The 13,458-nt window shown below is 35.2% G+C and overlaps 1 protein-coding gene across 3 annotated transcripts in view; it reads left to right on the top strand.

Moving 5' to 3' along the window:
- LOC145675566 (uncharacterized) overlaps positions 1-11,341 on the top strand; it is a 103,608-nt gene extending 92,267 nt beyond the window's left edge. For all 3 annotated transcript variants that reach the window (XM_081746082.1, XM_081746080.1, XM_081746081.1), the window contains one exon: positions 2,901-11,341. In XM_081746082.1, the coding sequence (XP_081602208.1) occupies positions 2,901-4,341 (1,441 nt within the window). In that variant the 3' untranslated portion in view covers positions 4,342-11,341. The remainder of the gene's footprint in view (positions 1-2,900) is intronic.
- The last annotated feature ends 2,117 nt before the right edge of the window (positions 11,342-13,458 follow it).

Genomic DNA, 13,458 nt, shown 5'->3' with positions numbered 1-13,458 from the left:
AACGAAATTTCGGAAAAAGCGATGAAAAAAAGTAATATACATTACTTATAATCTTATGAGTAGATTCGGTGGATCTCTAATTGATATGCTGAAGGGTTAGTGGAAGGCTAACCCCGAATAGGTGGGAACATTCCTTGTGTTATGTACTAAAGTTCTACATGCCTAATATGAATATGCCATTTAAATGTGACGTGTCAAACTCGCTGAAGTCACTCAAATTTGAAGAAAAGGCAGAAATTTAGTTTTGAAACACCCTGAAAATTGGACATGCCGAACATCATTCAAATTTATTTGTTACATGTGCATTAAATTTCACATATCAATGTTTAAGGAAATTTTATATTTCCAAAATGTACCAAATTTAAAGGACGTAAGCTGATTTTTTTCCACATGCCTAAATTAAAGCGACTTTAACACGTTAAATTTAGGTAAGGTGAAACATTTGGAAATTAGTTTATGCAAGAAATAAACTGTAGTAAGTAATATATGAAGGAAGGTAGTCAATATCAATAATGGGTAGTAAGGCTGGTTGAATGGTGTGTCTATAAATTCGCTTGTAATTGTTTAAATCAATTTGCCATGGTAATTTAAATCATTTTGGAACGATTGCCTTATTCACGCTAGAAATCCACCCTTCTGTTCCGTTATATGCAATATATATCCTGATCTATGTTGCATAGATAGCTTTAGCATTTTGCGTAAGATACGTCCTAAATTTCGCAAAAGGCTGTAATTTTTGTATTAAAGCATTTTAATTTCAAAAACTAACTTTGACAAAATTTGACTAGAATTTCAGGGGTCACATTTGATATACGATATGTAATGCTAATAATAGACGAATGCTAGAATGTAATTGCTATAGAGTTGAAGAGAACATAATTGGGAGTTAGCCTTGTTCCCGCTGCTCCAACCTCTTCACATATAGGGTAGAAAAGAATTAAAGATAAAGAGAATACTTATTGTTTTTTTATTCATCGTGTTGATACTCAGAAAGAGAAATGTAAATTATTATGCACAAGCATTTATCACGTGAGGACAAAGTGGTTTAAGTGATAACATAATTGAACATACACTTTATAAATTTAATATATTAGTATATAATATAATCATCTTAACATTGTTTAAATAATTCGTGAAGAAATTACATGTGCAACACTTTTTAGTTCTTTGTGTAGACGTCTTCAGCTCATAAATATTTTCCATTATGTAGTATACTCAACCACATCAAATAGTGGATTTTTTTATTGGTTGGTCGTTGATGACGCTAAATTTTCTATCCATCCGTTCGGTATCTCGGTTGAAAATTGGCTTTATAATGAAGAAGTATGCAGACAGTTATGTCAAGTTAAAGTTAGTTACGTGTACGCATATTTTCAGAGGCTTTGTATATTTCCGTTTAATTCCACCACATATATGCTTGTTTAGCTTATATGTCATAACGGCACGCACGACCTAACTATCGCGCTGTGCAAACCGCTTATTACAGGTATTCACGTTTATGGCAAATCTGATGTAGTGCACTAAAACGTTATAAAATCAAAATAATTTAGTTTCATTGGATGTCAGTTAAGTAGTCGTTAAGCAGTAGACCGGAAATAGGAGACATATCACTTTAGATTGAAATGAAGGAATAAGATTGTAAATGAAGTCTTCGATCACCGAATTCATATCATAGCAGTTTCTGGATACAATTTACTTTCTCTCTAAGAAAAATCTAACAGAAGTTTAAGCGATACTTTTTCACACAAATTACTTTTATTTGCTAGCCAATGATAAAGAAAAAATAGTAAGGTCCGTGACTGGACACTGAGATGCACAGGGACACCTCTGATGATTTAATTCAAATTCAGCACTGCAACTGGGGTGAGGGTTATAAAAATATGATCGAAAATGACCGATATCAGTATCGAATTCATGGCTATTAGTGTTGCTGAGATGATCAGTGACATTTACAGTTCTGTTTACATCTAAATTCTGCTCCTCATATTAGGGAGTGGGAAAGAAAAGTATATAAAACTGGTCAAAAATTTCCCATATCGGTATCAAATCCATAGTTCTCGGAGTCGGTGACGGGAACAGTGATACTTTCGATGCCGTTTACTTCCAAATTCAGTCCCGCCATTTAAAGTACGGAGACATACATGCAAAAATGATGAAAAATGACTAATATTGATGTCGAATCCACATTTTTCGGAGTCGCTGAGATGAACAGTGATCTTTTCGATGCCGTTTTATCAGTGCCACTAAAGGAATGAAGACAAAATATTTCACGGTTGCAAACAAATGAGATACGGAGTTGTGCGTTTAAATTTTCATTTTAATCCAGGCTAGTGGGTAATTAATACTAGTACAGTATAAGAATTTCTCTCTCTCTCTCTCTCTATATATATATATATATATATATATATATATATGCAATAATACTATAACTTATGCACCTCTTACAACCTTAATGCTCCAAACCTGTACCGTTTTCTATACCCAGTATGAGTAAAATGGGTGCGACATAATACTGATTTAGAGCATAATTTGTTAATGCGCAATTTCTATATGAGTTTATCTATTTTCCTTTTGCGCCTCCTAAGAGACTTATTGTAACCATTCAACGACAAATTACTCATATACGAAAAACAATAAGATTTTTCTAAAGTAAGATATAAGGTATGATACGGGAAACATTCACGGATTTTTTCTTACTACTTCTTTTATTCAATACGTAAAGTTCTACTTCTTTTAGATATACCTATATATGCTCATTAATGATTTCTTTTCAAGATCGAATAGGAAATGGATCAGAGTAACATGTTGAAATGTTCTTATTTCAATATCCATACACTGCGCCAAGTGGTTGAGTCTTTTATATGTAGTTGCTACGAATGCCTGTATGTTTTGTATTTAAGTTTCAGGGAGACTTCCCAAATGATCATCTGGAATACAGCCACGTTACTCAATGGAACTATTTGCCATAAATTAGAAGAAGTATCTAGTTGCCATTCGGGTGGCAAAATATTAGATCAAGAAAGAAGTTTAAGGAATGATATTGTAGCCAACATAGATAAAAAATCTAAAATATGCCAGGAATGTGGAAAGGCATTCTCTAAAGTCGGAGATTTAAAAAGACACTTGTTAATACATAGTGGTGAGAAACCTTTTATTTGCCCGCAATGTGGAAAAGGTTTTAATGTGAAAAAGAATCTAAGGCAGCATGTATTAATACATTCAGCAGTAAGACCTCACAATTGCTATGACTGTGGAAAAGGTTTTTTGTTTAAGTCTATTTTAAAGAAGCATATTTTAACTCATACCGGTGAGAAACCGTACACATGCACTGAATGTGGAAAGTGTTTTTCGCAAAAATCAGCATTAACAAGACATATGTTAACACATACAGGAAACAAACCTCATTCTTGTCCACAGTGTAATAGTAGCTTCACAAGCAAATGTAGCCTGGAATTACACATGTTAAAACATTCAGGAGGAAAACCACATACATGTGATGAATGCGGAAAATGTTTCCGACATAAGTTAAGTTTAAAAATGCACGTGTTAAAACATACTGGTGAAAAACCTTATAACTGTACTCAATGTACCAAAGTGTTCAGTCGAAAAAGATGTCTGACAGTACATATTTCAACGCATTCAGGTGTAAAAGCTCATAGTTGCAATGAATGTGGAAAGTGCTTTTCACAAATATCTAACTTAAGAAAGCACAAGTTAATACATACAGTTGAGAAACCTCATAAATGCAATATCTGTGGAAAGTCTTTTACTGAAAAGTCAAACTTGACAAGACACAAACTAATACATACGGGTGCAAAGCCTCATGTATGTGATGAATGTGGAAAACAATTTTCGGAGAGATCATCACTAAAAAATCACATTCTAATACATTCCGGTGTTAAACCCTATGCCTGTGCGGATTGTGGAATGAGCTTCAGGGTAAAGTCAGAATTGAAAGAACATTCCTTAAGGCACACAGGCACTAAACCTCATACTTGTGAGGAGTGTGGAAAAAATTTCAGTTTACTTGGTTCCTTCAGAAGCCACTTATTAAGACATGGGCGTGAGAAATCTCAGATATGTGTAGAATGTGGGAAGGCGTTTTTGAAACAGTATGATCTAAAAATGCATTTGCTAACACATACAAGTGAAAGACCTCATGTCTGTACGGAATGTGGTAAGGGCTTTGCTTTAAAGGGAAATCTAAGAAAACACTTGCTAATACATACAGGTGAGAAACCGCATATTTGCCGTGTGTGTGGAAAGGGGTTTACTCAAAAAGGACATTTAAAAAAGCACTTGCTGAAGCATACTGGTGACAAACCTCAAGTCACTGGGTAATGTAAAATAGGTCTGCTCCGAAGTGGAGTTTAGGAAATGCACATTTTAGCGCAAATGTTGTGTAGAGGATCCACTGTGAAAACATGTATGGTATTTTCTGGAGAATCGTTAAAATAGACATAGTGAGTGCTGATATTTTAATCCATTATGTTTCCCAATAACGCTGTAGGGCTTATACAGAAGGTTGATCCGCGTATGTGTGTCCACTTTTATACCCGTACCTCTGACCACAGAAGCGACCGGACAAAGTGGTTAAGCCCGTGTGCTATACCTGGAGGTCTATTCTATCGTCTGCCGATCAAAACTGTATCGTGTGCATCATGGCTCCAAAGGTGAACCGTTTTTGGAAGGGCTACGTAATTGGACTTGTCCACGCCAAATATTCGGTTTCTAAAATTCAAAAGCAGTGCAAAGATAATGGTTGTGCATTGGGTTCGAAGACTATCAAGAACATAATCAACCAGTAAAAAAATGAAGACATACCAGTTAAGCATTCACCCACTAAGTGGTCGAGGAAGCGACGTGTACCACAGTGACTCCACAAGTAGCTCAGAAGTTGAAGCGAATGGCCTTACAAGAAAATCCCCCTGCGCAACGTGTGATGGCAGCTCGACTCCACATACCACAGTCAACTGTTATCCGCGCCCTGTGTGGGAAATTAAACCTCCGGAGGGTCTTTAAAAGTCATGGACATTGCCTAAGTGCGGCCCATCGCCGTGAGAGAAAGACCAACAGAAGGCGCCTCTATGAACGCCATCTATCTGGAGAAAAGTGGAAGTTTGTGGCCACATTGGATGAAGCATGGGTGTATCTATCAGATTGTGGCAAAATTCGCTCGGTAACTTACACTTCGCGAGATGCAAAAAGCCGTCCTACGTTCATCCGTCATTACAAAGCAACTTTCTCGAAAGGATTTATGGTTGTCGCCCGTTACTCTTATGAGGGCAAGTTAACAATTCGTCAGGTCCCTAAAAACTGTAAAATCATTTCTACTTTCTTTCAGCAACATATAATGAACGCAATTTATACAGGAGATCTGCCTCCTTTGTATGGGCATGCCATAAAACAAGTGTTTGTGCATATGGACAAAGCCTCCTCACATACATCTCGTTCTAACCAGAACTTTCTGAAATAGATGGAGACAGACACCGGTATGCATGCAATTCCAATTCATGATATACCTCTGAAATCAACAGATGCCAGTCCCATGGATTTCTGCGGGTTTGGTCTACTGAAAATGGCATTTCCTTCTCGTCGTGTCACTACTCTCGGGGGCATGTGGGGAAGAAGATTCCACTTCCTGTACTTCATCGTAGTCTTCTACAGTGCAAGTTACGGTGCAGTGCTATTGCCAGAACACATGGCCATCACATTGAGGTAGCGCCATTTCAAAATTGGACACATATATTCGGATCGACCTTCTGTATTCTTGCTTTCTGCAGTATTTCAGGTGTAAAAAGTTTATCCATGTCAAAACGTTTCCTGTAACTTATGTAGTATGCTGCAGATCCTATATTTTTGTTCCTTAGGAGTCATCGGTTTTGAAAAACAAGATCCGGAAGACTAAACTAGTGTTTCGGAGAAGATACTTGATTGTAAACTCTGTCGTAGGGTTGTAGGGATAAAAGTTAGGTAGTTTCTAGGAAATGAGTTTAAAATTAGAAAAGCAGAGTGAGTAGTTGAAATGATAAGTTTACAATTAATATTGCCGTGGAAATGGATAGCTGATATTTCGGCGGTGTCTGTGTCACCTTATCTGAAAAGCAAAAAATAAATCTAAGAAAAAAGAAGCATAGATGATTGTGGTGCTACTTCAAGACCCACGCGTCAATAAGCAAGACCCACGCGTCAATAAGCAAGACCCAAAGTAGGACCCGGTAAAGTTTGTTCACTACAAATTGCGAAGCAATTCTTCAGTTGTGATTTTTGGTTTTTTTCTGGATCAGTAGGTGTAAGAAACCAGATTCATGTGGAAAAGCAAACCCATTATTTCACTATAAATTCTGCAGTAAAGTCACTGATTTCATATTTCGGCTGCCTAAGAGTGACAGGGTCTGTAAATGGAGACCCACATCAAGTGCAACGATAATTATTTCATTAGAAATTCTACAGGAAATCTGGGAAATTGATATCTCGTCTACTTGTGTATCTTCAGATAAGAAAAGGGAGATGCAAAGTCAAAACTTCAATGCGAATTCTTCTTTGATGTTGCATTGTTCGTATTTTTGATACTCCTGGGTGAACGAGTCTGAATAGGAAACGCGTCGATAATTAAATATCATTATTTGACTAAATTATTTGGCAGTCTGCTGACTTCATACTCGGGGAAATACTGAGTCACAGGAGTACAAAATTTAGTTACAGGTCGAGTAGTGTACATCATTGCATCACTATAAATTTCACAATAACACTGCAGACTTAATATCTCGGCTGCTTCTAGGTCACAAGTTGTGGAAACCGGGACCCAATTACAGATGAGTGCATCATAAATTTTACTGTAATATCCCGCAGCTGATATTTTGGGTACTTCTGAAGAATTGGGTCTGAAGAGCGAGAAACAGTTAGAATATAACGTACTAATTCACCAAAAACTTTGCAGTAATACTGAGAAGCTTATAGTTTCCTTCCTTCCGAGTCACCGTTTTAAAAGCGAGACCGAGAAATATAAGTTATCACCATTAATCCAATATAACTTCTGTAGCAGTGCCACAGGGCTGATATTTCAGCTGCTTCACGGAGATTGGATCTGAAAATTGAGAGACATTTTAATTATTTGGCTGAAATAATCCACCTTAAACTCTGCATTAATAATGAGCAGCTGATATCTCGCCTGCCTCACTGACATCTGGTCTGAAAATTAGACCAATGTGGAGTAGTGAACATCATTACTTCACTATAAATTATCAATTAACATAGTTGGTCTTTAAGTTCCTTGGGAACAATGGGAATAAAATTATAGACTAAAATTCAATAGATGACAAAATTAGAAAAAAAAAAAAAATTAAACACTCGCGTGGTCTGATATTTCAGCTGTTTCTTGGTCATTACGTTGAAAACCGTGGTGCAGATCAGATCGAGAATTATTAAAAATTCTGAAGTAGTGCTGCACAAATAAGACTTAACATGCTTCTGGATCATTGGTTGTGAAAACCGAAAAGCGATGGATATTAAGCACCATTGATTCACTATAAATTCTGCAGTAATACGGTATAGCTGATATTTATATTGTTTGTGTGTCAATGGTTGTTCAAATAGACGCGCTTATTGGATAACGGGCACCATTAATCCAGTATAAATTTTGTAATAACTTTGCGTAGGATGTAAGTTAGCTGATTCTAGGTCACAAGGTGTGAAAAGCGAGACGTAGGTTGAGAAGTGTATATCATTAGTTTGCTATAAACTTAAGGTAATGTAGAACTGATTCTTTTCATACTTCTTAGTAATGGTATCTAAAATGTGAGACTCAGGTCGAGTTTGGTCATTATTAATTTCTATAAATTCTGTAGTAGTGTTGCAGAGCTGATATTTCGGCTGGATCTGAAGCTCTGATTGTGAAAAGCGAAAATGCGATAGATTCATGTGCACCTTAATTTCTCCATAGTTTCTACAATAATCCTTGCAGCTATATTTCAGTTGCTTCTGGATGAGTGTGTAAAAGCAAAATTGCATCTTTCGCAGTAGCCTGATAAATTTGCTATTGGTTCTGCGGTTATACCTTAAAATTTATATTTCGGCTGCATTTGGGACATTGGATTTTAAAACAAGACAAATCATCTAGTGGAAACCATTAATTTATTATAAATTCTCAAGTAATACTGCAAGACTGCTACTTCCATTGCTTCTGAGACGCTAAGCGTTAGGCACAAGGATGAAATAATATCATCAATTGACTATAAATTCAGCAGTAGTAATGCAGACCTGATATTCCGGTTCATCTGGGTCACCTAGTCTGAAAAGCAGGACAAAATTAAGTAGTTAGCAAGATTAGTTCACCAGAAGTTCTGTTGTAAGTTTGCAAAGGTGATACTTGTGCTCCCTCTGTGTCTCCATATCTGAAAAGCAAGACCCAGAACGAAAAATGCACACAGTTGGTATGTTAAGTAGTCTGCTGTAACGCTGCTGAGATGATTTTCACATTGCTTTTGTGTCACTCGGTATGAAAAGTGAGAACACGTCCAAAAGCGATCCCACTAATTCAATATAAATTCTGCAGCAACGCTGGATACCTTTATCTCGGCTGCTTCTAGGTAACCAGGTGTAAAAAGCTTTACCCATTTTCAGCTATGTACGTCAATAATTCAATACAAGTTCTTCAGGAATGGTTCAGAGCTGATATTTTGGATACATCGATTCCCAGGATATAGTAATGGATATCACTAATTCACTATAAATTTTGCAGTAATGCTGTGGAGATCATTGTTGGCCTCTGTCGAGGACATCGAGTCTTTAAGCAAGAACCATCGAATAGTGGGCACAATTTTCTCACTTTAAATTCTCCAGTAACGCTTCGTAGTACATATCTCGGCCGCTTCTGCGTCACCTGTGTAAAAATATTTTTAATTTTTCCTACAGTATTAAAAGTTTTATAATTTACTAAAAATTTAAAACTATATATTCAATCTTTCCAAGCTTTCATTTACATCAATTAGTTATGTCTTGTTTCAAATAATGTGTATGTTTGTGTGCGGATACTCCTAATGATAAATTTGTGACTGACTTTAATTGATATATTTATAAAAATCCTTCTAAATTACATAAATTTGTATCACTTAAATTTTGTTTCTTTCTAAATGTTAAAGTTATTTTATTGAGATAAATATCTTCAAAATTATTTACTGAGAAAATTTGATGATTATGAAAATATTTGAATTATATTCTTTGTCTTATGTATATTTATATTTCCGTATGTTTTAATGGAAATTTGTCATGGAAACAGACGTGTGAAGCCCCGATTTCATGACCGTCGTGTCGCAATTAAGAAGTTGATGGTGAAGCAAATTGAAGTCAGTCGTGCTTAATGTCTGTTCCGCAATATATTTAGCAAATTCGTTAAATTTGTCAGAAATCTGTTAAATTTGACAACTGAAGCGTAAGTAGTGAAGCTTGAAAAGGATTCGTTGACTGAATTTGTATAAGAAAAATGTTAAATGAAGCAATTTGGAAGAATATCTTAAGGAAAAAAGTACATATGCTTTCATCCGTAATTTAACTTGTTTAATATGCTTGCTTATTATTAAATCTTTAGCTTTACAGGAAACTGTATCGTGTGTCACATTGAGGATTCTTCAAAAATAAGCCAAAACTCAATATAACGATTTGCAGGTTTTAATATTGTAGTAGAAAGCGTATTAGTAATATCTAGGACCAATATTAACAGGCGAAAATCATATTCGCGAAGAAATTAAGTGTCGACTAAAAGCAGGGAATTCGTGTTATTATTAAGGTCAAAATCTCTTGTCATCGCGAATTCTGTCGAGGAATTTGAAGCTTAAAATATATAAAACGTTAGTCGTGCCTGTTGTTCTGTATGGTTTGCAAAACATGGTCGCCTACTCTGAGGAAAGAATATATACTGAAATTATTTTAGAACAAGATCCTGAATCGAATATTTGGACCCAAGCGGAGCGAAAGAGGGAATGGCGTATACTTCATAACGAGGAACTACGTAATTTATACGGTTTACGAAACATTGTTAGGGTCGTCAAGTCGAGGAGGTTTAGGTGGGCAGATCAAGTAGCTATGATGCAAGAAAGTAGAAGCGCTTTAAAAGTCCTGACTGGAAGACCAATCGCAGAACGACCATTAGGTAGACAGCCGCACACGGGAGGACAATATTAAGATGGATCTCACAGAAATAGGTACACAAAGTAGAAACTAGATCCAGTTGGCTAACGAGAGAAGTCAGTGGAGAGCTTTTGCGAACGCAGCATTGCACCTCCGGGTTCCATAGGCCATAGAGTTAGTACAAATTGCATTTACTTGCAGAAGTTGAATTTTGAAAATGTGACAAATCCAATGAACATTGTTCATTTCAAGTTTTGTTTTAGTCCCTTCCAGAGTGTAAAGTGATTGTATTTCCGATCACTGCACAATATTAATCTAAATTAATAATATCTTGCCAAAAGGAAAGATTTTTGGTGAATAAAGATGTAATTTTGAATTTCGATTCAATGTCTCCAAAATTACAATATTTACGAAATTTTTCATACTAGTTTTTTTTTTTACCTAGAATATTACATATTATCTACGTAGAATCACATCAAATTAATATTAATATCAAGTACAGTTTAACGAGTACTATAATTTCACTTAAAATAACACTTTGCTAGTGATTTACATAATGACTCCGACAAATATTTAAATTTGATTAGCAACCTATTAAGGTTCTGATAGAGGTGAAATTTTACTAACCCAGAAAAGAAGGGCAAAACAATAGCTTCACATTAAGAAACTACTACAATGTTTCTTTGTGCAGCAAATAGTTTTTGTTTAATTATATTCAAAGCAAAGCTTCTACTTATGGAAGATATTAAAGTAAAGATGGATAAATTGTGTTTTGATAATATCCGTGTTTAGTTACAAGTAGTGAAAATGTGAATTTTAGAACATAAATATTCCCCAAAATTTTATTTATGTACTGACCAATATTAGAGTAAGGTACTAATGTATGTTGAAATATGTACAGAAAGCAGGGGAAAGCTACTATCATGATTTTGATTTGATATGTATCTTGACATTGCATGTATACAAAATAACGATATAGTATTTTATAAATATTGCGTGCAAATACCTAAGTAAAAACTTCTAGGAAAATGTAAAATTTCTTTAATTTAAAATTTGAAAATTGCATGACTATTGAAACTCTAAGCGAAAATTCTTAAGAGAGTTGTGAATTAAATCAGGTCAGTAATTAGTAAATTTTCATTAGATTTTTCCTTTCTTTTCTTAAATGCCCCTGTAAATTTTGATGTGAATAAAATTTAACCTAATTACTGTACAATTTCTATTCCTAATTTACCCTGATATTTTTTTTTTTTTTTTTTGCATTTAAATTTGTTTCAGAAGAATTCTTCAGTATATATTAAATCGGAGATTTTCTGTTATTGTTACAAGCACTAATAGGGTTCAAGTTTTTTTCTGATATGTTAATGGTAAATCAGATTGCAACTGCGAAAGAATTATAAATATTAATTTTTATTGAAGTAAAATTTTGTTTCTAGCATTTATAGAGAGATTTTCTAACAGCTGCTAAGTTACCTGCCTAAATTATATAAAAATTTATACAATATTATGATTACATGAAAAAATTGAGTATTAACCAAACTACCCAGTTTGGAAAACAGAAACGAAATGGAATGATTGATTCTGTAAACATTCAGCAGTAACTCTGTGGAGTTTATGTTTTTGCTGCTACTGGCTCATTAAGTCAGAAAAGCAAACGCCAAGTCAAGTAGTGGACATGATTATCTCACAAATAATGTTGCAAAGCTGATATTTTGACCGTCATTTGGTCATCGCCATTGAGATATGCAGGTAGAGTAGGAATTTTGTGCCATTAATCCAACATAAATCCTGAGTAATAATGCAGATTTGGTATTTCAGTTTCTTTTCGGTCACAAGATATGAAAAGCGTGATACAATAAAGTTTCTGTCAACATAAATCCACTTTGAATTCTGAATTAATGCTGCGTAACTTACATATTAGATGTTAATGTGTCTCCTAGTCTGAAAAATAAAACGGTACCATTAGTTCACCATAAATTATGCGTTGGGTCTTAAGAGTTCATAGGTAGGTTGCTTGTTGGTCAGTGTGCGAGATAATAGAGACAGATTAACCCTTATCATACCAAGGCGTGGTCCCTTAGGGACACCAGACTATGTTTTTTAAGCGGTAAATGAAAAGTATGGCAGACATGTCCCTCGCGATTTTTCTATGTGTTCATTTTTCAGAGCAAGATATATAAACGTAAAAAGAAACAAAAGCGTTAAGCAGTTAGATTTTAAAAATATGAATAACTGATCTGGGGTCCTCCGAGGACCCCTCATGGTATTTTATGTTCTTTCTCAATATGCTGATGATTCAAATGTCTCCGCTAGTATACACCACGTTCTGTTTGTCCTATGTGATTTTGAACAATAGAATATATTTTAAATACACACCTAACTAGTTCTCAGATATTTCTGTTAATTTATTACCAAGTAAGACTGGTAATTTGCATAAAATGTGTTGGTTGTGGCATAAGTTTTACTGTGTGTTCTCACAAACTTGCAGATACTCGGAAGCAAAAGCGGTCCAAATTTCCTATATCATCTTATTACTCCAGTTTGTGGATAAACGTTCGACAGCTGTGTAAGAGCAATATGGCAAAGGGAACATTTCTGAAAGATGATGTAATTTCTGACCTGTTAGATAACCTTGAAGTTAGTGGTGCAGAGGATACTTTGAGTGATTCAGATGATGAATTTATACCTTATAGACAGAATGACTCAGAACCTGAGGACAATTTAGAAGTAAATACAAAAGAAGATAATAATGTGGGTGGTGACAAGACAATTCCAGATAATGATGAGAAATTTGTAGCAAAATCTAGGAGAGTTTGGAAATCTTCAGCTCCACCTGTGACCCGTCGTCGAAGATGTAATATTATGAAAGAGACCCCAGGGCCTAAGAGAGTCACTTGGAATACAAGTAACATTATTGATATGTCAATCTCTTCGTTGACGATGAAATGATAGATAGCATTTGTAAGTACACGAATGAGGAAGCTGTCCGAGAAATCAACGAATTTAACAAAATGTGTATTCCAGGGAAAGCTAAAGTTTGGAAAAATGTAGATCCAGTTGAACTTCGAGCTTTCTTTGGTGTTTTAGTGACAGCAGGAGCTCTGTGCAATGTGGAGCACAGACGAAAGCATTCGACGTGAAGCTTTCACAGCAACCATGTCAAGGACTAGATTTGCTCATATCAGTCAATTTATACGATTTGATGATAAAACAACACGTGCTCATCGAAAAATAAGTGAGAAGCTTGCAGCTATAAGGGAGGTATGGGACCACTTCGTTGAAAATTGCACGAAATGCTATGAACCTTTCGATACGTTGACAGTAGATGAACAA

This window comes from Thermobia domestica, chromosome 18 (assembly GCF_964235325.1).
Source record: "Thermobia domestica chromosome 18, izTheDome1.hap1.1, whole genome shotgun sequence".
Lineage (NCBI taxonomy): Eukaryota > Metazoa > Arthropoda > Insecta > Zygentoma > Lepismatidae > Thermobia > Thermobia domestica.
This window is presented reverse-complemented; position numbering and strand designations above follow the sequence as displayed.